General features: G+C 39.4%; 4 protein-coding genes across 6 annotated transcripts in view; 3 read left to right on the forward strand and 1 right to left on the reverse strand.

Moving 5' to 3' along the window:
* LOC131332491 (B3 domain-containing protein Os01g0723500-like) overlaps window positions 1-7,000 on the forward strand; it is a 10,320-nt gene extending 3,320 nt beyond the window's left edge. Inside the window, exons 3-7 of one of the 2 annotated variants that reach the window (XM_058366763.1) lie at window positions 378-556; window positions 1,572-2,088; window positions 2,197-2,363; window positions 3,663-4,028; window positions 6,233-7,000. In XM_058366763.1, the coding sequence (XP_058222746.1) occupies window positions 378-556; window positions 1,572-2,088; window positions 2,197-2,363; window positions 3,663-3,992 (1,193 nt within the window). In that variant the 3' untranslated portion in view covers window positions 3,993-4,028; window positions 6,233-7,000. The remainder of the gene's footprint in view (window positions 1-377; window positions 557-1,571; window positions 2,089-2,196; window positions 2,364-3,662; window positions 4,029-6,232) is intronic. The other variant, XM_058366764.1, reaches the window with a different exon arrangement.
* Window positions 7,001-8,111: 1,111 nt separating this feature from the next.
* The window catches only part of LOC131332499 (pathogenesis-related thaumatin-like protein 3.5), a 117,023-nt gene continuing 101,179 nt past the window's right edge, over window positions 8,112-23,955 (forward strand). Inside the window, exon 1 of one of the 2 annotated variants that reach the window (XM_058366782.1) lies at window positions 8,112-8,126. The gene's annotated coding sequence lies outside the window, so the exon portion shown is untranslated. The remainder of the gene's footprint in view (window positions 8,127-23,955) is intronic. The other variant, XM_058366780.1, reaches the window with a different exon arrangement.
* Window positions 12,129-16,854, forward strand: LOC131332492 (wall-associated receptor kinase-like 14). The gene is made up of 4 exons (XM_058366765.1): window positions 12,129-12,555; window positions 13,401-13,938; window positions 14,964-15,023; window positions 15,251-16,854. Exons 1-4 carry the CDS (start codon window positions 12,358-12,360, stop codon window positions 16,594-16,596), a joined length of 2,142 nt encoding a protein of 713 aa, XP_058222748.1. The 5' UTR covers window positions 12,129-12,357; the 3' UTR covers window positions 16,597-16,854.
* LOC131332494 (allene oxide synthase 1, chloroplastic-like) lies at window positions 21,622-23,609 on the reverse strand. Its single transcript, XM_058366766.1, has one exon. The coding sequence runs from the start codon at window positions 23,494-23,496 to the stop codon at window positions 21,868-21,870; it is 1,629 nt and encodes a 542-aa protein (XP_058222749.1). The 5' UTR covers window positions 23,497-23,609; the 3' UTR covers window positions 21,622-21,867.

Consider the following 23,955-nt stretch of genomic DNA (forward strand, 5'->3'; position numbering starts at 1 on the left):
TGGTTGGGAAGGAATGGAATGGTTATTACGTCCTCCAAGTGGAATGATCATTCACCTAAATTGTTGGCTGATGATTCCATTTGTAGTGAAATTGTTGTTTTCTCAGCTATGCAAACTTTGGAATGAGTTTCCATTGGGGAAGATCATTTTGTTCCAGCTTCATTCCATTGGAGCAAACACTCAACTCTTTCTTGTTGGAAAACCAAGACAGAATAAAGAAAAAGAGAAGTAATTATTCTTAGTTTTGTTCCAATGATATGGATGGTGTACTTACATTTCCTATTAAGTATTCTCCATTTATTGTTTGTGATCAGTAAAAACTTTGCATGCTACTCATCTTGGAATTCAAGTCTGAATGGAACTTCTGAAAAAATTAGCAGGGGCAGTCATTCAGAACAGAAATGGGAAGGAAAGCGAATTAAGTTCATCTGTTAGAGGTTCTATGCTAATTTTGTCAGCATCTGAGGCAGAAGGACTAGCTCGGTCATTTACCTCTGTTTATCCCCATTTTACAAAAACTATGAAAAGGTTCAATGTCAGTGGTTCATACACTCTGGTAAGTACTTTCCTTGTGTCTTCTCTTTGATTGTTGAAAGGTCCGTCTGGTGTGCCACAGATAACATCGACATTGAAATCTATATCAATATTGCTAGATGTGGAAAGATCGGTAATATTTGGAAGTTATCTGAGTAGGGTTTTTCATGTAGGCCGAGCTTTTTTCTTTTTTCTTTTTTCTTTTTTTTTGTGTGTGTGTGGGTGGGTGGGTTGGGGGGAGGGGGGGTGTCAACAAGTTGCACATGTCATCTCACTGTCTTACAGGCCAAACACAGTAACTCAGGGAACAATGTACCTTGTATAGGTTCCATGTAGGAAACTGGCACCATTTATTATTTCTTAGGGTCTGTTAGATTATCATAAAGGAAAAGATGATAGATATTAGAGAGTAAAAATGGTATAATTACTAGAAAGTTATGTGGAAGAATGGAAAAGAGAGTGTTTTCATTGCATGCATTTGATTAGCATTATGCATCTGTAGGATGATTTTGTACTTCTTCATCCTATAGTGATACGATAGAGGTCACAGAAGAATATATCTATTAGCCTGAATTACCCTGCATATTTTAAATAGAATGACTTGATCATGAGTTAGTTTGGTGGGAAAGATTGATAAATATGAAAGTTAAGACGTAGATGAACAATTTTCAGGAGAACGTTTAAATTTCTTGTGTTTCTTATAGGAAACGAGAAATATTACTTTACATTCATAATTGTAAGGGAGTTTTTTTCCCCTCACAATCCAATATTCCATGATTCTCTTGCTAAATAAACTCATGAACATTTGGTGTTTTTTTCTCTTCATTTTCTACCATTCTCTAGCTAATCAAAAAGTGCTTCGTGGTTTAAAAAGACCTCCCTCTTGGGTTATTTTATAAGAATGAGGATGGTAACAAACACATTATGCAATTTGTTTCTCTTGTGGGATTTCATTTTATGTTCAGGGTGAGCTACTTGCGTTTAATGGAATTTCTTTCACCAGTTGATTGCCAATTAATGACTTTATTCTTTTGCAGAATGTCCCGTATCAGTTCTCCACTGCACATCTTCCAAACTGTAAAGTGAAAGTTGTACTTGTTAATTTAAAAGGAGAAGGCTGGATTGTGAATTCAATCCCAACTGTAAAAGTGCACATGTGTCATACTTTATGCGGAGGATGGATGGCTTTTGTCCGTGATAATAACATCAACACAGGAGACGTCTGTATTTTTGAACTAGTAGGGAAGTGTGAGTTGCGTGTATATATTCTCAGGGTAGGACAAGAAGGGTTAGAGTGTCAAAATGGTAAAGCAGCTGTAAAGGGTTCGGCCAATGTGTGTGGTGCTACTTCACATAAGAATTCTGAAGCTTTTCCAAAGAAAAAGAGACGCAAAACTCGTAAGGTCCTGTTACAGCGGATAAACAAGGTTGAAATATCAGATAAGAGAACTTCTATCCTGGAGGAGTTAAGTCTGGGCAAAAGAAATCAAGAGACAGGTGTCAACAATGACAGAGCCAATGGTAGACCATCAAAAGCTTGCAGTGGAAAACTCGGTAAGGTTTTAATTACTTCAACTGGAAAAATTCTACATACAAGATTTGTTCTAACAACTTGCGTTTTTAACCAAACTGAGCTTTTGAAATGCAATACTGAAACAACAGTTGGGAACAAAATTGGCCTAGAAGAGAAACCAGGTTCTTACATGAGAATTTGTATGTCAATGAAGTCTGCTCCTGAAGAAAAAAGAGCTGCTGAATCTTTTGTTTCCAGCTTGCCTCATTTTATCAGAGTCATGAAAAAATTCAACATCAGTGGTTCATATACGCTGGTGAGTAATTATGTTTTTGCTTGGTTCTTTTACGATGTGACTGACTCATATTGTTTAGATGAGATCTATATGTCGAACTAAACCTCATGTTCCCCAAAACAATCCATCCTGGATTGATCCCTGATTTTATAGTTTAAGTTCTTTGATGTGGTGAAGACCTGAAAATTAAATGAGCGCATTAGTTAGAAGGTAAGCATGTGGGTATGTTTCTTGCATGTTCCCACCATTTGAGGATACCGTCTTTTAATACTCAACTCCGTGCAGAACTGTTAATGATGGATTCCTCTTGTTTTGTAACTTTATCTGACCTCTGTGCGATTGAATGTCTTTTCATTACTGATAATGGGTCCTGACAGCCTTTTGGCCTGCCGGACAGAAGCATGTAAGTGTTGATTTATAATGATCAAATTGAGCATCTTTCATATGGTGATACTGGGTCCAGAAAACCTTTTGGCCTGCCTAACAGCTGCATGCAAGTGTTGATTTTTGAATGATAGCCAATAATCATACTCATGGATGGTAGGAATTGCAGTATCTTTGGACACAGATTTTTCTCTTCAAGTTAAACCCATTAACCGTGAACAATTACCTTTTGCTGAATGAATAGAAGTCCTTCTGATCTTTAAGAAACATAAAGCAATTTTAGTCGTTTTACGGAAACAATGCAGTTGTGTTGTACTGCAAGGAATATATCAAACAACACTACATGCAGCCCACTCAGTGGATTGTGAAGTCACACATGATCATGCCTTTTGGTGAATTGTGTTACCATAAAATACTTACATTTTCAAATTTATAAACTCGAACTTCAAAATTCTCCAGTAGGATTATTTTTACTTCATTATAGAGCCACACTAATGTCCATAAAATAGTCAGTTATCACCATTGTTGGTTTATACTTAATAGTAACATCTATTAGCGGATCATAACATTGACCCACATATTTACCTGGAGCTGAAGGACATACCTGTTTCAGTGAGGGAATTATGAGGCTCTCAAAGTTGAATTCTATGGAATCCAACCTTGAAGCTGTTTAATAGGTTCTGTGGCCTTTAGTATGATACTCTCCATGGCCTGGTTGAATGTAGATGAAGATGGTATTCATAGGGATCATGTTTCTCTTCTTATGTGTTAATTGTGGGCTAGAGCTCGTGAGTGTGATAAGGATTTGTTCTCTGCCAATTGCATGGACTCACTATGGTCACTGTGTTCATAATATTTCTTTCTTTCTTTTTTTGGCAAAAATCTCTTCTGAATAGATATTCTGTTGCTGACTGGTTACCACTCTGGAATGTGCAGAAAATTCCCTATCAGTTTTCCATGGCACACCTTCCTGATTGCAAAACAGAGATTAGCCTTCGTAATTTAAGAGGACAATGTTGGACAGTGAATTCAGTCCCATCCACAAGAGTGCAAACATTGCATACGTTCTGTGGAGGATGGATGGCATTTGTTCGTGATAATGACATTCAAATGGGAGATATCTGCATTTTTGAACTTATTGGCAAATGTCAAATGCTTGTGCACATATCTGGCGGTGGGAACAATGGGCTAGAGTATCAAAGTGGAAAAGCAGCTTCTAATGACTTAACTCTTGCCACTTCTGTTGTCAACCGTCCTTTCTTGTGAGACCCATTGAATTGAGCTGTCAATGGTCATATTGTGGTGAGAATTGTTATTCCGATCTTTCGCTTGTAATGAAGGCTTTCACGTACTAATTACTTTAGTGTCTGCATGGGCATTTAGTCTTACTAAGTCTGATGTCCCAAGGACTCCGCCTATATTTCATCACTAGAGTCTTATCTTCTACACAGCCGGTCCCAAGTCCGGATAAAGAAGAGGGTCCGTGCAGTAGGTATCTGTAGCCAGCCGGTAAAACACCCTGATAGATCCTTATGACGTGCATCCTATTATGAATATGAGTTATGCTAGGGCGTTCACACAGAACATGATACCCTTGACGGAGCTCAATGGAGAAAACAGATTCATGTAGTCAACCCCAATAAATTGGGAGTTAAGACTCGGTTTGGTTTGGTTTAGTTAAGTCGGAGGCCCACGCTATGGGCCAAAGTACCAAACCATACCATGTGCTTGCTTTATACATCATTTAGGCATGTAAGTTTTTCTTTTCTTCTATTGTGGTTTAAAATGTTCACTATTGTGCCGAATTTTATGTATTTGGTTTTTTGGTGGCGGAATTTTGTTGGTTTTCCTTGATGATATGATTTGCTTGAAGCTTGTGTCCTTGTGTATTAGTGTAAATTGTTTACTAGCCAGTGGCCAGTAGGTTCTACTTCTACTCTAGTCGGCCAAACGTAGCATCGCTTTTAACTTTGACAAGACGAAGCTTTATTACCAAAAAATTCGTCAGGAATTAATAGGCCAAGTACATCTGTGACTGCCTCTTTAATTATGTTAAGTTCAATCTAGTAGATGTCTAAAGTGAAATTGGGAAAGATCAATCAGGGATTATGTAGGCAGTATTATGCATTATAATCCAGTCCTGATTGTGAGACAGCACCAGAGGAGACTTTGGCATTGTTATTTGATGTTAGGGAAACAGCTTAGCTTGATATAGGATGGTGCAATGAAATGGCCATTATGCTGTCTAGTGGTTAAAAGACTCACCCTGACTCAGAAAAGGAGAGTTGTAGAAAAGCCCGGGTGCCTAGACCTGCAAACTTAGCAAAGAAGGATAAAATACCGGATGCCAAGCTTCCACGTTGAAAAGTTTCATTTGTTTTGCAGTTTGGTACGTCTTTGGATGTTGCTATTGATTGAAATTTCACTTTGTTTTGCTATATTAAACATATTTGATGGGGATTGCCTGTTGTGCTACTTCTTTATTTCCTTCCTGTCACTTTTTTTTTTACTTTTTATTTTATGTCCACGGATGATTGTAATAGATCGTGTGTTGTGGTTCTGTGTAGTAATGGATTAAGAGGCTTGGATTTTCTTCTTTCATAGGAAACAAAGTTGGGGGAGACCAACTTTTTTTTGACTTTTTATCATCTTCTGAAGAAAAATGAGAGTGTAGATAAATAGCAAACACTAGGAAGAGGGAATACTTGTCTGTTGAGGCTTTTCTGAATTAGGATTGTGATTCTGGTAAACACTCTTGTTGACTTTCAGTTGCCCAATTCAGCTGTATCGAAATTGGAACGAACTCATGTATTTAATGATTTCTTTATGTATTCTATTTGAGTTTCTTAGGAGGTACTTGAATCTATGCCTAGGGTATAAGACCCCACTACTATCTGATGAACTCATCAAGTGACATAGCCCAACAGCATAAAAGGATCTTCTGCTAGTCCAAGGCATTTCAGGGGGAACTTGTACCTTTGCCCTGTTCTCAATCTCACAGCAAGGCTAGTAGTATCCATATTTTAGGGATATATTGGGAGGAAATAATTTGGTTTTTGTTTCTAGTTCGCGCTAGTTGATTTTATTTCGCTCAACCAAAGGAAAACCATGAAAAGAGCGGGGCCGGGGACGATTATAGAAATATCTAATTGGAATTTTTTTATTGCCCACAATTGATTGGAACAGTTTTTTTCCCCTTCTTTTAATGGATCTATGGAGAGGGGGCAATGGGGTTCTGCACGTAGCAACTGCTTCGAATTGAACCCAGGCATTGCGCCGCCGTGAATAACTTAACTTTGAAGCGAGAATATGGCAGCAATAGTTTTGTTCATCACTTTTTTGAAGTTCTTGTACTGAGAAGGTTCAAGATGCTACTTCCTAACTTGGTCACGCAGAAGTCATAGCTTTATATGTGTGGTAGGAATGTAAATAATGAAATCCAGATCTCTCTTTCTCCGTTTAAGTGTACATGTATCACCTTATCGTGTAACGCTCTTTGTGTGCAGGACGGGCTTTCCTTTTTTGGATATGATGGGAAGAAAGAAGTACTATATGCATATTTGAGCAGTGTAATAGGAAGTTTCAATCCATTTGTAACACAAGTGGAAGGGAATACTGACAAGAAATTTGTAAGTAGGTTGTATGCATTGGCAGTTGTCTAGTTCAATGGTATCGGACTCCCAAGTCTTATGTTTATGCCTTTCGATGTACCTGTGTAGATTGGTGTCTATTGATCCAGGGTGCACAGTCAGTGGCCCCAAATGCTCTAGAACGCTATCCAACACCGAGTAATGTTCTACGAGATGTATTTGAACTCATGACCAAGTTAGCATTTTGAACAGCTTCATATGGAACCATTGATCTCGCCATATTTTTTGCGTTTGGCCTTGATAAGGCAAGCCTAGCACTGGCAAATGCATTCTCAAATTGTTTGAACTCTTATCTTGAACGACATGCATTGCTAGTGACATGCATTTTTGCATGCCCTGTGAAAGGAGAGTGCAAGCACTTTGTGAATACATTTGCGAGTGCTGGGCTTCCCTTATCAGGGCCAGAAAGAAGCAAAAAATAGGGTGAGATCAACGGTTCCATATGCAGCTGTTCAACATGCCAGTTGGTCATCGGTTCAAGTGCATTTCTGGAGCAGTGCAAGATGTTGGATGGTGTTCATATGTTCATCAACATCAGAATGTTTAGCACCAGCTGGATTTTGTAAACTGCTATTGTTGTACAAGTAATTGTTATGTCGAGCAATTTGTTTAATCCTTCTCAAACTTAATGTATGCACTACTTGGCACGCCCCGTCATTTTTGTGCCGTGCAGATGAGAAGTTTGGTGTTGATTTTATGGGGAATAATTATTATTATTTTCAAAAAAGGCACTACAACCACAATTCTTCATTTTATCTTTACTTTTTAAAAAACTCGTTCATTTTGCCAAACCAAAATTTTGATCCAGTATTTTGACTTGTAAGAGTATTACCTGAATCTGTTGAACATTAATATTATTTTAAGATGCCATGAATACTTTTTGAATGATACCAAGTTCATCAAAATCGAATTAACGAAATATATTATTATTTTTATATAATTAATAAGATATAAAAGTGATTTCAAGAATTTTGCTCATTCGTGTACCACAGTTTAAGTGAAGTTAAATACTCCTTCCGTCCTTTTTTTAGAGTCTAGTATTTTATTTTAGGTTGCCCTTTATTAAGTATTTATTTTGTAAAATTAGTATGTAAAAGTGGTATATTTTCTATTTTATTCTTAAAAATGAATTTCATTTTGAAAAGTTAGTCAGTAAAAGTGTAATGACGATGTTTTCATAGAGGATAAATATGAAAAGTGGAGGTAAAAGTTAATGTGAAATGTGTAATGATGACGTCTCCTTGATAACTTCAAGTTAAGAAGTTAGACACTTTTAGAAATGAACAGAAGGGAGAGTAGTTTTAAGCTACATTCATCACAGTTAGAAGAAATGAGATGGTGGATCCTTTGCATATAATGATACGCAACTTAGAGCAATTATTTAGTGGTCTTGGGTCTCGATTCTTTCTATCGCCGCACATTTATATGTGATAGCGAAAGGTATTAGAACACCACGGTTGGGATCTTGAGCCTGTCTATTGATCTTGTTTAATATTTTGGTCAATTTTGTTTAGCATTTCCTCGAAGAGAAGAATTGGAAAGCTCAACAATTGTGCCATAGTTAAAGCAAATAAATACATAATGAAGAAAGGTCCATTGTTTTGCTTAGTCTGTTATGGAGTAAATTTTTGGATTTTTTAATTGTCCGGTCCCTCTACGAATTAATGAAAACATACATTTAATACATCCACTAACATAAACATTCTAAAAAATTCATATCTCTCTCTCTCTCTCTCTCTCTCTCTCTCTCTCTCTCTCTCTTCTAGAACAATCAACTTGAGAAAAAGTTATTTACCAAAATAAAAAACTTGAGAAAAAAATCCCATGATAGAAGAAGTCAGTCAAGCCTCATCTTTGGCAAAAAAATATAAAAAAATAAAAAAATTCTTGACTTTCCGACTGAAAGTGGCTATGGGTGTCTAGCTAATTGCACTAATCTCATTTAATTAGGTATAAAAAAGAAGAAGAGAGAGATATGAAAACAGTTATTAATTTATTGCGTGAGATTCACAATCTTGTTTAAAATTCAATCAATAAACTAAAAGACAACAAAAGATCAAATGTGAGAACAAATTGAAATATTGAATTTCACATATCAATTGCAATTACCATCAAAAGGATGTTAATTTTCAACATGGTAAACTGTCACATAAACTTTTCTTAACACAAAGGAAGCAGGAGTTGCTGTGAGCAAACATAGTAACATGCAACTATGTCCCATCTTACCTTCCGTCTCGGCAATAAATGATCTGAATTTTTTTTAAAAAATCCACTATTCAAAATACTTTTGAATGGTAAAATTGCATGTTATTGTATCATAGTCACATCAGCCCCCGCACCCCTTTAAAAAAGGCGCAACAAATTTGAAGTCAAGGTATTTTAGATGATGAAGTCAAGGTTAGAAAACTTTGATTTTTGATGTGACGTCTAATCATCATGGGCAATTTGTTTGTTATTCAAAAGGGAGGGGCCTCGTTTGCTCATTCACAACTGTGACTTTGTAATTTTTGAACCATTAAAATTGAGAAATTGATATTTGCGCTTTTTTTTTTTATGTAGGCGCTTCACTTTGTTCATGAAGTTACTAGAAGTTGTAACTTCACATTGAAAGTGGAGCGCCTGTATCAAAAAATGGAGCGCAATATCAATTCCTTTAAAATTGCCAACCGATTTAGGAGCACAAGTTCGTATACAACTGTGTTTAAAATCGTCCGACATATGTGGTGGAACTGCATGCATCGAATGCTTTCAAGCTCAATTGTATCCGGAATTATATTTTAAAATTGTGTTCTTAAGATTGCTCCAAAATTGCTGCATTTTCCGGGTATTAAGAAAACATATATAGATGTCCTTGTTAATTGTGAGAAAATAAGTCAAGAAAAGCATAATCGAAATGACAAACAGTCCAGTAGTAGTCATGGGGTTATGCTTTTGCGACTCTTCTCATCACAAGTTGGTGTATCCTAAGTCACACAACGCGGGCGCGCGTTCGTGAGCACTAGTGCAATGATAAAAGTATTTTCAAAAATATTTTAAACTATTAAAATTCACATAAGCAAAGATTGAGAAAATAAGCACAAAACAAGCATTGAAAGCGGGAGCGAAAGTACCAGTGAAAGATTGCATGACCCTAGTGTTTCTCTCTCATTAAACGTAACAAAAATAAGTCCAAAAAATAGAATAGAACAACTGAACAATTATATACTTCAATCGTTGATTGAAGAGCATAGAACAATCTCTCAAATCAAATGAATCTTTTGTAAAAATTCTCAGTGATTCAACGTGGGATTGTGCTTTATCGGCACATTCTACGAAGAACAATTCTATATGCATAGATTTGCACGTACAATTCTGGATACAAATGTGTTAGTAATCCTCCGATTATGTGTGCCTTATTTATTTGATATCACTAGCATGCCTCAAGCGGTTTTGAACACTTTCTGAAGTTTGGGTTTTTAGTTTGCAACAGATTTAACGTGGGTATAATGTTTCGTCTGACCTACTCTCCAGTTCAACATTCTATTCAAAGAAAAGAATTCTAGAGAACGAGAAATGTGGAGAATTCTGATTTAATTATTGGGGAGTTTTGTGTTTAATTTAGATTAAAAGGATGAAAGAATCCACGTGTCATTGAAAATCTTGACAAGAAAAATTAGAAGTAGTCATTTATAAATTGAAAATTGAAAGATAGTTCCGCCAAAGAGGAATGCTAGTTATAAGTCACGTGCAATGCACGGGTTGGTGGTTTAAAGTTTTCTCAATGAGGGGAGAGTACTCCGTCCGTCCCAATTTAATTGTCCTTCGTTCTATTCTAATGGGCTAAAAAATGGGTTATATCTTTAAATCCGTAATAAATTTTATATCGAATATGAATTTTGTTTGATAGATCTCGATTAAATCTATAATTCAATATTTTCGAAATCACAAAAAAAATATTATAAATTACAAGATAATAGAATCAATTGAAAAGTGACATGAACTCCCAAAAATGACAATTAAATTTAGACGGAGGGAGTACAATTCATGACACTGTGACCACGAAAATGTCCATGAAAGAAAACGAACGGTCCGAGCCGTCCATCTCAAGAATTAATGGTCTAGATTTGCTAATAATATCATATCCTATAGGTAAGATACTTTCAGCAAATCTGAACTATTAAAACATTTTTGAACAACCCGGACTGTACCCTACACCCTTTCACTACCGGTCCCGGTTCCCCAATTCCATGTTTCATAAACAAATGATGTTTGAAGAATAGTACTCCTTCCGTTCCGAAATGTTTGTCTATCATGTTTTTACGTGCAATTTTTGAACCAAAATGTAAGGTACTTTCGTGCATAATTTTTTTTAAATTTCTTGACACCAAATTAAAGGTCTCTTTAATGAGCCCTTTAATTACCCCTTTTAATTTGGTGTCAAGAGATTTTAAAAATTACGCACGAAAGTACCTTACATTTTGGTTCAAAAATTGCATGTAAAAACATGGTGGACAACCATTTAGTAACGGAGGGAATATTATTCTTCAAACATCATTTGTTTATGGAGATTGGCCTTATTCACGAAGGAGCCATGAATAAGCTATTTGCAGAGCTAAACGATCGCAGCCGTCCATTTCGATTTTGAACGGTCCGGATTTAAATGAAACTTTTCCGGGGCTTTTCCGAAAAAGTTTCATTTAAATCCTGACCATCTAAAGCCGAAACGGATGACTGCGATGCACCTCCGTAAACACTATTCATGGAAATAGCGGTAATAAAGTTTTCCTCTTTGTACAGGATCGTACAGAGAGCAAGATAATTTGGAGCGCTTGAGAGAGAAAACCCGCCGCTAGAGAGAAAGAAATTCTGAATCCAGATCTGGGGGAGGGGGGCCTCCCCCCCCCCCCCCCCCCCCCCCCCCCCCCCCCCCCCCCCCCCACTTCTCCCACTTTCCTGACCTTCCTACCGTCGTTTCTTTCCCATTTTCCCCTCTCGTTCATTCGATTCCGGTCTCTGTGTCTTCTCCGGCGGTTCGGCACTTGTGACGGGGTTCCGTCCGTTTTGCTCGGCGAATCTGGTGCAGCTGAGAGATGGATAGGTGTGGCGTGTGGTGGTCCGGCAAGCGGCGGGCATCGTATGGCTAATAAAGGTGAGGTTGGTAGTTAGGGTTTTTTTCTGTTGCTTTTTTTCCTTTTCCGGGTTGTTTGGCCCGGTGGTTTTCCGGCTGGTTTCCAGTCCGGCTTGTACTGGTCTAGTTTTTTTAGGTCCAGTGGGTGTTGGTGGTAGGTTAATAATTTTAGGTTTAGCATCGGTTGGGTTGCTTGGCCGGAGTCTTCATCAGCGTTTGGGTTTCGTTGCGTGTCTGGATTGTGCTGGCAATTTGGTCGCGCGATTTGGCTGCAGCTGGAGGTTTCGGTGTTCATCCAGATTTCATATGTGCTTTCTCGGGTTTGAGCTGGGGTCCGTTTGGATTTCTCTACTGCCTGGACCTAGATTGGTTCCTAATCTAAGCGTTTCGTCGATCCTGCTTATGCAGGGGGTGCCTGTGTCGACGTCTTGATAGTTTTGGTTCATTCTTGTATCATTTGATGAAATTTGTATTGCCTTCGGGCTTTGAAATGAATTTGACAATTTTAAAAAAAAGAAGAAGAAAGGTTTTCCTCTGTCTATGAGACGTGGAATTAGACTACTCCATTGAATTTCAAACCCCACAACAATCATAATCATAAGCACTAATACAATATTATAGTCACACAAGTTTGAAACACAATACAAAGAGAGGTGTAAAAACAGGAAAAAAAACTCTCCCCCTTGTCTCTTTATCTTCATTTTCCCTTCCCTTTGGATTCGTCCCAATCCATACCAAATCCCATAATTGAAAGCCAAACAGAATCCCAGAAATTTACTCTCTCCCTTGACAATTCCACCCCATTAATATCTTACAAAACACAAAACTAGAAGGATAGTAATTTTTTCCCCCTTTTATCCAAGTGAATTCAACTATGATTATACTTGCCCAAGCAATCATAGTAGTAGCAGTATGTATGGCTCCGTCGATCGCCGCCGCTAAATCGTCCACCCAATGCGACCAATCCTGCGGCGGCAGCGACCCTGTTCAATACCCATTTGGGTTTTCCTCCGGCTGCCCAATCCAACTGAATTGCTCCAGCAGCGGCACCTTCATGATTGGCGAATTTCCGGTATGATTGTGACATTTGTTGTATTTACTGTAAGATCAGAGTTAGTTCAGAGTCTCTCTCTTCTAAAAGCCGAGGGCCGAGGCCGATAGGCCCGAAAACTGAGCGTTTCAATTCTGACTGCGTACTTGTGGATTGCTCATACAATCCGTCGAGAATGGAGACACGTTGCGTATATCATGAACGTACGGTGATGTGATATAGGTTCTCTAGTTCTATCAGTCCCCGAGTGTTATAGTCCTCATAAATATTGTAAACCAAGCTGAACCAGTTCATAAGAACTACTAGAGTTGATCTGATTTCCTCTTCTGTTAGAATTTGGTTTCTCTCCAATTTTATTTAGGCCCTGTTTCGCTAAGAGAAATAAGTATACTTATTTTTTGAATTAAAATTTATGTATTGTGATAGAATTTCCATTCTCGTAAAACTAGAAATAATATATTGGTCCAATTTAGCATGCCGCGGTCCATTTTGGCTTTTTTTCAATAATTGAAATCGTTCATCTCGTAAAATTCTGAAACGGCTGCATCCTGAGAAAAAAATTAAGAACTTGATCGTTAATCTCGCATGACACCAAATACTGTTTGATTTTTGTGCCACTCAAATACTCTATACCCAAATTCTATGGTACCGATCTTTTCTTGGATAATCAAATGTTCGGGCTAGCTTGCATATATCTTGACTAATTTCAGAGCCCAGAAGTAAACAATCGGACAATTCTTCCGGGATCCCAAGATTTTAAATGTATGGTCTCTGTGAGATTTGAACATGAGACCTCATGAAATGAAGAGGATTTGAACTCATTTTTGTGTTCCTTGTATTGTTTATTTACTCTTCTTCCACAACAGGTACAAACAGTGAGCTCCAACAACATCCAAGTAAAAATCCCGGCGCAATGCGGCCGTCCGGTCAGGACCCTCTCCACCCTCTTCACCCAAAACTACGCACCCACTTCCAGCAACGGTATCCTACTCCAAAACTGCACGTCCCCGGCCACCGGCTGCGTAATCCCGTCTACCACGGTCCAAACCAACTTCGACCTCATCGACTGCAACGTGACCGGGACTAACAAAACCAACAACATCACGTGTTACTCGCAGCAGAACCAAGAAACCGGTTTCATCGCCTACTCCAATTTGACTAGGAGGGGGTGCGGGTATTTGTTCTCGGCCATATCGACATCGTCGACTGGGAATGGTTCTGGGGTGGTATTGGCCATTCAGGTGGTGGAGTTGGGGTGGTGGTTGGATGGCGGGTGTTCGTGTTCGGAGAATGCAGCGTGTACGGTGGTGGAGTTGCCGGGGAACGGTGGGAACGGGTATCGGTGCCAGTGTGATCATGGGTTCGTTGGTGATGGGTATCTTGACGGTTTGGGTTGCTGGAGAGGTAAGTTAATTGCTTGAATTAAACGATGTTTGTGATTGCACTTATTTTTACGGAGTCAGCATGATCAGAACTATTTACGTTAATCATATTAATCGGATAGATATGTTAGCGGAGCACATTTATGTACTCAAACGTACATGTACAATCTTACATTCATATACTCAACATATAAATACGCAGTCTTTATTTGGATATCAGATTAGTGTTCCAATCGTGATGTAAATCCCAAAACATAACGCCAGGACGCCACGTGGAATTCAACTGGCTGCCGAGTCATCTTTGCGTGTCGGTCAAAAACCTCTTGATTTGGTCGGTAGACTCCCATTTTGTACTCACTACATGGGTTTCAACAAGGGCGGAACTTTACTCATAGTGGATTTGGCTGTAGTCGAGATCAACTTTGGAAAAAAAAACAAAAATTTGGTCCAAATTTTCTTCCAATGATGTTGTCCGGTTGAAGGGATCGTTTGTTTTTTCTTATGGTAAAATCAAACAAAAGTCGCAATCTTGCATTGAAATGAGCAGCTTAGTTGTTTACCTAATACCCAAATCCTAAGAGGGACCCTCATTACACGTTCACTACTTGTGGCAGATTTTCATTGTAACATCAATTTATGAAGACTTCAAAATATACACGACCGACGTCGTCTGTTTCACGTCGTAGATACAAGAGAAGTAAATTGCAATCAATTTAGGTATATTTAGTGAAATGAATTACTCCGTAAGAACACAAGGTCGTTGACGTGGTCGAGCCCCATACGTGCGGACTCGACCACACGGCCAAACCATAAAGCTAATAAAACACATGTTTGGGATATTAATAGCAGATTACATGATGGATTACTCTGTAAGAACACAAGGTCGTTGACGCGGTCGAGCCCCATAGTGCGGACTCGACCACACGGCCAAACCGTAAAGCTAATAAAACACATGTTTGGGATATTAATAACTGATTACATGAACTAGTAATCCATTTTGGGCGAGTACTTTACCCATGATTTATAGCTTTTCTCTTCTATGAGCAGACTCTTCAGCATGCCATCCTTCTGGCCATTGTGGTCACACAACCAGAGTCGTAGTTGCAGGTAATTCTAATACTCTCTTTTTTTTTCTAGTTATTCGACGAAAAAGTCGTTTTCGCTCCTCTTTTTACTGTATGTCCATTTTTATATGGTTTTGTTCTTATTCGTATGAATTTATTACGTTACCCTTTCACTACAGAAGAAGTGAACAAACGTAAGGGCAATGTAGACAAGTATCGAATTTAAACGTTCAATTCTTATTCTGAGTGTGTGGAGGCCTCCTTTCTCAGGTGTTGCTGCTGGAGCTACTCTAATGGTCACTGTGGGTTTACTTTGCTGTTGGATCCGAAGACGGTCCAAATCAAAGAACTGGAAAACAACCAACCGCTGCTTATCCGATGCAACAGGCATCAGCATTCCTATTTACCCCTACAGCTTGATCGAGAAAGCCACGAATTCCTTCTCTGAGAAACAGCAGCTAGGAACCGGTGCATACGGTACGGTCTACGCTGGAAAACTCCATCACAACGACGAGCTGGTTGCTATTAAAAGGATCAGATACAGAGACACCGAAAGCATTGAGCAAGTCGTGAACGAGATCAAGCTCCTCTCTTCCATATCCCACCTGAATCTAGTACGCCTCCTGGGTTGTTGCATAGATAAAGGCGAACAAATCCTCATTTACGAGTTCATGCCAAACGGAACCTTATCTCACCATCTGCATAGGGAGGGAGGGAACGAGGGACTTAAATGGCCGGTTCGCCTCAAGATTGCCACGGAAACAGCTCAAGCCATAGCCTTCCTCCATTCTGCAATTCCTCCGATTTATCACAGGGACATAAAGTCTACCAACATACTTCTAGACAACGAATTCAAAACCAAAGTCGCTGATTTTGGGCTTTCTAGACTTGGGTTGACCGAATCATCTCACATTTCCACGGCTCCCCAAGGGACTCCCGGTTATCTTGATCCTCAGTACCATCAGAACTTCCATCTATCTGATAAGAGCGATGTTTATAGCCTTGGAGTCGTTCTTGTGGAGATTATAACTGGATTGAGAGCGATAGACTTCTCCCGGCCTCATAATGAAGTAAATTTGGCTTCTCTGGCCACAGACAGGATTGCCAAAGGGCGTTTACAAGAGATTATAGATCCGGCACTTGACCCACAAGGGGATGAGTGGACCCTTTCGTCGGTGCATAAGATGGCTGAGCTCGCATTTAGATGCCTTGCATACGAAAGTGGCATGAGACCTTCAATGATGGAAGTAGCTAACGAATTGGAGCAAATCGGGCTTAGTAGTACTAGATGGGGATCTTTGAAAGAAAACGTTGCAGATTCCTTACAGGAATCGTCATCTTGCTCTTCCGTGTATAGTGTAAGACAAAATTCCTTACAGGCATCACCATCCTGCTCTTCCATGTCTAGTGCAAGACAAATTTCGTTACAGGCATCGCCATCCTGCTCTTCCGTGTCTAGCATAAGACAATCGCAACTAAGTGTGGATGTTAACCAGCCCGAATTGAACAATGAAAGTGGGGCGAAGGGATTTTCGCCTGTTTCTGTGCAGGATCCTTGGTTAAGTGAACAAAGCTCGCCTTCGTCATTGGGCTTGCTTAATCATGTAGTTCAGTGATCTAAGGCCGATGTTCATCCGAGCAATTCGGATGCGTGGCGTTTGGATCTCATTCATTTCGAAGGTACACATTCTGTTTTTCAGGCAAAAACTGTTTGTTTCTATTCGGGGCACCACCTGCACAGCACGCCCTCGGTCCGTTTTTTTTTACCCATACTGTAATAAACATGTAGCTTGTGCTAATGTAATTGTACATGCCTGTATATATACAAGTACATTACAAGGTTGAATATATTCACAAGCCTTGGAGTTCTCCTATCCATGGCCCCCAGTAAGTTACGCTGAACCTAACAGGTCAATAATTTTATAAATTTCTCAGTATTGATGACTCTGTGTGTTTAATTTTGTTTGTTCAGTTTTTGACTGTTTATATATTCCAAATTGTTTTGTCTATTTTGAAAGTCAAAAGAACAAAATTTTATGAGTTCCTCCTTTTGTACTACTTCTAAAATTTAATGGATAACTTCAACTTGAATAACTTGTATTGGTGGGACCCGGGGATGCTGGCAAGCGATCCCTATCAAGCGCCTTATCGAGCGCATTTGGATTTTTCATCTCGACAATCGATGGTCCAGATTGAAAACAAACTTTTTTGGAGAAGAGTCCCCGGTAGAGTTGGTTTTTTAATTCAGACCGTTGAAAACACTTTTGGACGATCCTTCCCCAGAAGAGTTGGTTTTTTAATTCGAACTGTTAAAAACACTTTTAGATGGTCCGAATGTAACCTGCACCCGCTCAGCAGGATGCTTGGCAGCGTTCCCGAATCCGTATTGGTGGGCCTTTATGAATAGTTCTTTGTAAACTGCATTGACGCTATATCCCTGTTGGTTAAATTTTTCAAAATGCTCATGCAAATTTTAACTAGGACACATGAAAGTAGGGAAGTTAACGAGGACCCTGTTGTGGTTGTAAATTCTTCATGAAAGTGCACCCGCTAGGTTTGACCATAATATCTAATTTCATTACAACGTACACTCATTAATTGACAAGACCTTTTTCTTGCACTAAAGCAAGGTTAAGCTCCTCTGGATACCCCTTGTGCTCCATTCCTCACGAAACTCTACTTTTTTGTTATCTTTACTCCGGATTTACGATAGACATTTTAAACCGTTCATCTCGTACGTTCCGTATGTAAAAAAAAATAATATATATATATATATTCAAGGGACACCTAAAAAAACACTCAAAATCTCAATCTCATAGTTCCCGATCAAATTTTGATGATCCGAACCGTTCAATGTGTGCAGAATGTGATCTTAAGGGTACTTGCGAGAAATTAGCAAAAAAAATAACTGGAAAAGGCTTAATTTGAGCAGTTTTTATTTGAACAGTTCAATAAAAAACTGTTCGAAACTGTTCGGATCAAGCCCTTTCCGGTCATTTTTTTTGCTGATTTCTAGGGGGTACCTTTAAAATCACGTTCTGATCATATTGAGCGGCTCGGATCATCAAAATTTGATCGGAAACTATGAGGTGTTTTTTTAGGTGTTTTTTTTTGTGCCTCCGGAACCGCCCCAATATATATGCGCATGAAATATCAATTTGAATGAATACCAATACTTAGATACACAATTTGTTAAAGCAGACACCTCATGGGTTTAAAATCATATTGGCATTCCTTCGTAGTAATTCTACGAACGGGGTAAGATAGGCACGTTAAGCATAGCGAGACTAAGGGACGCGTTTTTTGAAACAAAATGCGATTCGATCAGTTATGTGTGGAGCGATAATCTCTAAGTCAGTAAATGCACGTTTTTTTTCACTATTGCATACATCAATGAGAGGTCAGCAGAGGAATTGATTGGATAGTCCACACGAGATGTAGAAATTGTCCATATATAATCTTAATTGGAACCCAAACGCCTCTGACGAGGCTCGAATCCTGACTTCCCTTACGGAAGGACCAAAAGATAACCACTAGACTACAAGTGCTTTGGTCAATATGCTTATTCTCTTTTACATCATCACCAACCTTTTAAGCTCCATTCAGGGCCGACAATAGATATCCAAATTGTTCATTTCATTGGTCCGTCCAGTATCTAGAAACATGTTACATAGGTATGAAAATAAGGTCCATTCATTATCGATACTAACAAATTATTCGAAGTGGACGGCTTATTATGTTTAACAATATTATATTCACTGTTTGCTTTCTAAAACAAAAATATCACATTTGTTCGGTTATGTGAGGAACAATATTTTACAAATAAATAAAAAAACGTGATCCAGTGAGATGATAGGTACAGTTGGAATAATACAGTATTTCTTATCAATTTGTAACTAAAATTCCTAACGTATACTTTTCCCTTCTACGATGTCCTTTTCATTTCACGAAGAATCTATCAATACACAAAAATAGTAAACAAAAAAAATCATACAAAATAAATAAAAGTATTTTTTTTATTATTTAATTCAAAATTGAGTATATATATCCATCAAATATTTTTTTGTAGTGGTAGTTAATTTTGAGCTTGTAAAAAAATTAAAAAATGTTAAATGTTAAAGCAAAAACGTATTTTTGTTGTGTGAGTTAAAATGTTAAAGTAAATACGTACGTTTTTGCTAAAGAAAAAACATATTTTTGTTAAAGCAAAAGTAAAAAATTTTAAAGCAAAAACGTATTTTTGTTAAAGCAAAACGATAAAATGTTAAAGTAAAATCTACATATTTTTGTTCCAATGGTTAACCATTACCATAAAAAAAAAAGGGGAAATGATGGCGAAAGCAGCAAGAATCAAACTCACGTTGCTTGTGTGGAGGCACAACATCCCACCACTGGAACTATCGAGCAGATTCAGTGGATTTTGGGGTATTTTATATATATTACTTCCCTAAACTTTGGATCCCTTCCTTGAGGCCCAATTTTCAGGTGGGTCACATGACCCGCCTGTGTCTACACTTGATCCGCCCTTGACCGTGTGGCTTTTTGGAAAATAAATACTTCATGGAGTCCTATTTCTTGCATGCCAAACTTGGCTGTAACCTGTCTTGGGGTTGGAGGATTCACCAATTTTGAGAGGATGAAAGTTCTTGAGGACCTCACTCACTTAGTTCGAGTATAGTTCTGTTTGTTTTTTCTTCTCAGGACACAGTAGAGGGAGGTCTTTGGATGCTAAACGTAAAGTACCATAGCAGCCCAAGCAATTTCACGAAAGAAAAGTACTTTCAGTCCACTCAAAATGCGATCCATAGCCAGGGAGAAACTTATTCACGGAGGTTCCGTGAACCACCTATTTACGGAGCGGCGCAATCACAGCCGTTCATTCGTGCAATCAATGACTGAGATTCATTTTCAATTTTGACCGATCATAACTAATTGTTACCAGTCTTAATTGATTTTCAATCCAGACCGTCCAAAAACACTTTGAATGCGTGCAATTGGCCTCCATAAAGCCTTCTTTACAAAATGGTTTGCAAAGAAGTTTTTCTGCCATAGGAAGGCCGTCGAAAATTTTTCCTTATCATGTTTTTCCTTTTGAAGGGATATTGTGTTTTCTTACAAAATTTCTACATACATAATACCAAACACAATCCCTAACATACATGTGGGGTCGAAACCGATTAGTGTGTGTGGGCCCCACATGTATGTGATGGGTTATGCTTGGTGTTGATTTTGGACTGTTGTATATTTACATTTTGGTTTTCTTATGGTAAGCGTGGGGTTCTCGTCTGGATTTGGTCTCGTGACTGAACCTCTTAAGTGATCTCCTGATTAGCTTAGGCTCCGTTCCGGAAACCTTCTTAAAAAATAAGTATTTATTTTGAAACTTCTCATTAAAAAATAAGAAGGACCATTCCACAAAACCCAAATAAAAAGTTCCTTTCACATTTTCAAACTCAAAAATAATGTAAATGGAAAAAAAAATTCAAATTTTTTTGCACTGTATTAAAGATCTCAACGAGATCTATCAAACAAGATCCATAGTGATAAGAAAATTATTTGTGTAAACACATGATTTTTAAACTTGAAGTTGCCTTAATCAAAAAATAAGACTGTTGCTATGAGAATGGGCGCCGACGGAAGGAAATCATACCGACGGCCGCGCTGGGCCGTCTCCGGCCACCAGACGGCCGATCCGAGCCGTCCAAAAATTCTAAAATAAAAAACCGAGGGGGCATGCGTGAGAATTAACGGCATCCGAGGTGTGTAGGGTACTTGATCCGAGCACCCCTTTTTTGTGTATATGATTTCACACAAAAAAGGGGTGCTCGAATCAAGCACCCTACACACCTCGGATGCCGTTGATTCCCGCGAAGGCCCCCTCGAATTTTTTTTTTAGAATTTTTGGACGGCTCGAATCGGCTGTCCGGTGGCCGGAGACGGCCCGGCGCGGCCGTCGGTACGATTTTCCTCCTCGGCTGGTCGGTACCTATATAAATTCTTCCAAAATAAGTACCAACCTTCTTATTTTCCGGAACAAAGCTTCTTATCAGACAAAAAATAAGTTCTTATTTCGGTTCCGGAACGGACCCTTAGTCCCGATGTCCTGGTCCTGCACAGGCAGCACTCGTGTTAGTGCTAAATCGGTCGAATGTGACCGGAAAGGCACTCCAAAGGTCTAATAAGGCAAGGGTGTCTACACAAGACTTTTCTTTACAACGTACTCCAAGTTCCACGAAATTAAAAAGTAGAATTAGCCTTCCACCGATATGCTTATTATTTCTCTTTTTTATTCAAAATATTGCATACATTAATGAGAGGTTAGCGGAGGACTTGGTTGGATAGTCCACGCGAGGTTCAGAAATTGTCCATTTATAGCCGTGGAACCCAAACGCCTCTGACGAGGCTCGAATTCTAGCTTCCCTTATGTGAAGATCGGAAGATAACCGTTAGGTTACAAGTGTTTTGGTCAATATTCTTATTATTCTCTTTTACCTCACCAACTTTTTTAGCTCCATTCAGGGCCCACAATAGCTAATCCAAATTGTTCATTTCATTGGTTCAGTATCTAGAAACATGTTACGTATGTACGAAAATAAGATTCATTCATTATCGATAACAAATTATTCGAAGTGGACGGCTTATTATGTTTAACAATATTATATTCACTGTTTGCTTTCTAAAACAAAAATATCAATATTTGTTCGGTTATGTGAGGAACAATATTTTACAAATAAATAAAAAACGTGATCCTGTGAGATGATAGGTACAGTTGGAATAATCTATCAAAACACAAAAATAGTAAACCAAAAAAAAAAAAATCATACAAAATAAATAAAAGTATTATCCGTAACCATTGGATATCATGCAACGGTAATCCAAGACCTGATTTAGAACGTAGCTTTCTTCAACGCCGTTAAATTAACGGAAGAACCAACCTCGACCTCAAACGAATCGTACCGTCTGAAAATCTCCACCACCAAAAGCCTCGACACCATCACCACAAAATCCTTCCCGGCACACTGCTTGTTCCCCAACGTCGGGCTCTCTGTCTCCGGCCCGTTCGACCACAGCACGTGCCTCAACAGCCTCTCCCCCTCCTCCCCCAAGAACCTACCCGGCAAGAACTCCTCGGGTCGCTCGAATATGACCGGGTCCTTCGTCGCGAACGGCTGGTACCCGAACAACATGTCGCCTTGTTTCACCTCAAACACGGCATCATGTGATTCCACCGTGAAATCCCTCTTCGCCTTCCCATACTGGAATGGTACGGGAGGGTCGATACGGAGCGACTCGTAGACCACGGATTTCATCAAGGGCATCTGTTCCATTGCAGCCATCGTCACTTCTCCGCCGTTGGATCTGATCGCTGATCGGATCTCGGTGGCTAATTTTTCATGGAGTTGGACTCCGGATTGACCGACCCATTTTAGTACGCTGGGGAAGAAGATCTTCATGCCTCCAAAGGAGTTAAAGCACGTGGCGAATAACAGGTTATGGCACGCCTCTTCTCGGGAGATTCCCATTTTCTCTGCTTCGTCGAGGATAGAACCCGATGACTCGTGGAAAAACTCGTACAATCTCTTGTAACCGGATTTTATTAGAAACGGAGGGATTGAGAAGGTGTGGAGGAAAATCTCTTCAATGAATTTGGGCAAGCCGACGGTCAAAATGGGTCCCAATTGAAAAAACACCCATATGGTGATCAAATTCGGACCATCAGATCCGAGTTTGGTTTCAGCAGGATTTACCCCGTATAACGCCTTAGCGAGGAAATTGAAAGCGGCTTGATCGTTCGCGTCCCCAAAACTTGCCTTCCCTTTGGATGCTAATTCGCTCTCCACGGTATCGAAGAGTTTCGTATAGCTCGTGTGGAATTCCGGTATGATGTTCTCTCTCCTCGACTTGAGGAGAGAGAACAGGAGTTGTTTCAACTTGGCGTGCATGGGTTCGGATGGGTCGAGGTAAGAGAGGATTCGGTAGCCCCCAGTGAGCTTTGTCGAGGGCATGTAGGTTCCGGTGAAGAGGTCTCGTTTTTCAACTTTAGAGACGTCGAAGAGGGCGGGGAAGCTCTTGCCGTCGAGGAGAGCGACGACGTTAGGGTCGGAGGAGATGAGAGGGCCAGGTGGCATGTTGGTTTTGAAGACCGTCGATTGGTATTTCTGGATTCTGGACTTGAAAAACTCGTCTTTGCCTTGGTTGTAGAAGTAGTCGAGCCGGTCTTTGATCGGTCCGATTATGGGAAGGCCGTAGTCTCCCGGGATTTTTCGGACCGGAAGTTTGGTGGGAGGTTTTGTCGGAGATGGTGGTGGTTGTGTGGTCGTGGCGGAGATCGGACGGACGATGTGACGGCGGGTGGATGTCATTGGTGGTGATCTTGGTGATGGGACATGGAGTTGTGGAGAAGGGAAATTTAGAGAAGTGGAAGCCATTTTAGTTTGTTGAATTGTGAGTGAAGAATGGATGGGATGCATCATGCATGTAGGTGTGTATATATAGACATTTTGGTTTGTCTTCATTTGGGCAAATAGGAGGGGTAGGAAAAATGATTTTTAATTCCTTACTCAAAATGAAATTTCAATTCTGTACGATTTGAATTTGTGATGGAAATTGTGAAAGAGACGAGAAAACAAGAGTTCAACCCCAAGGGGCTGTCACAGTAGTTAGACTTGTCTCGGCGGGGCTTATCATTCCAAAGTCGCAAGGTTCCATGGTCGATTCCTCTCAACAATATTTATCATTAAGGTCACCTTACTTCACGCAAACACGTTGGAAGAATTGTTAGAGAGGAAGAAATTAGTCTAGTTCATCGAAATACTCTTCATTATGAGGGGGACTCTTTCTCATGGATGTTGATTGCTTGTTAGCGTCACACCATCTTCCTAACACTATAACACTGACGGGTATCACAACACGTGATTTGAATTATAGAATTCACCTTAGAGCATCTTTAAGAAACGCAGCAAAATCAAATTCAA

The sequence above is a fragment of the Rhododendron vialii genome, chromosome 7a, assembly GCF_030253575.1.
Source record: "Rhododendron vialii isolate Sample 1 chromosome 7a, ASM3025357v1".
Taxonomy (NCBI): domain Eukaryota; kingdom Viridiplantae; phylum Streptophyta; class Magnoliopsida; order Ericales; family Ericaceae; genus Rhododendron; species Rhododendron vialii.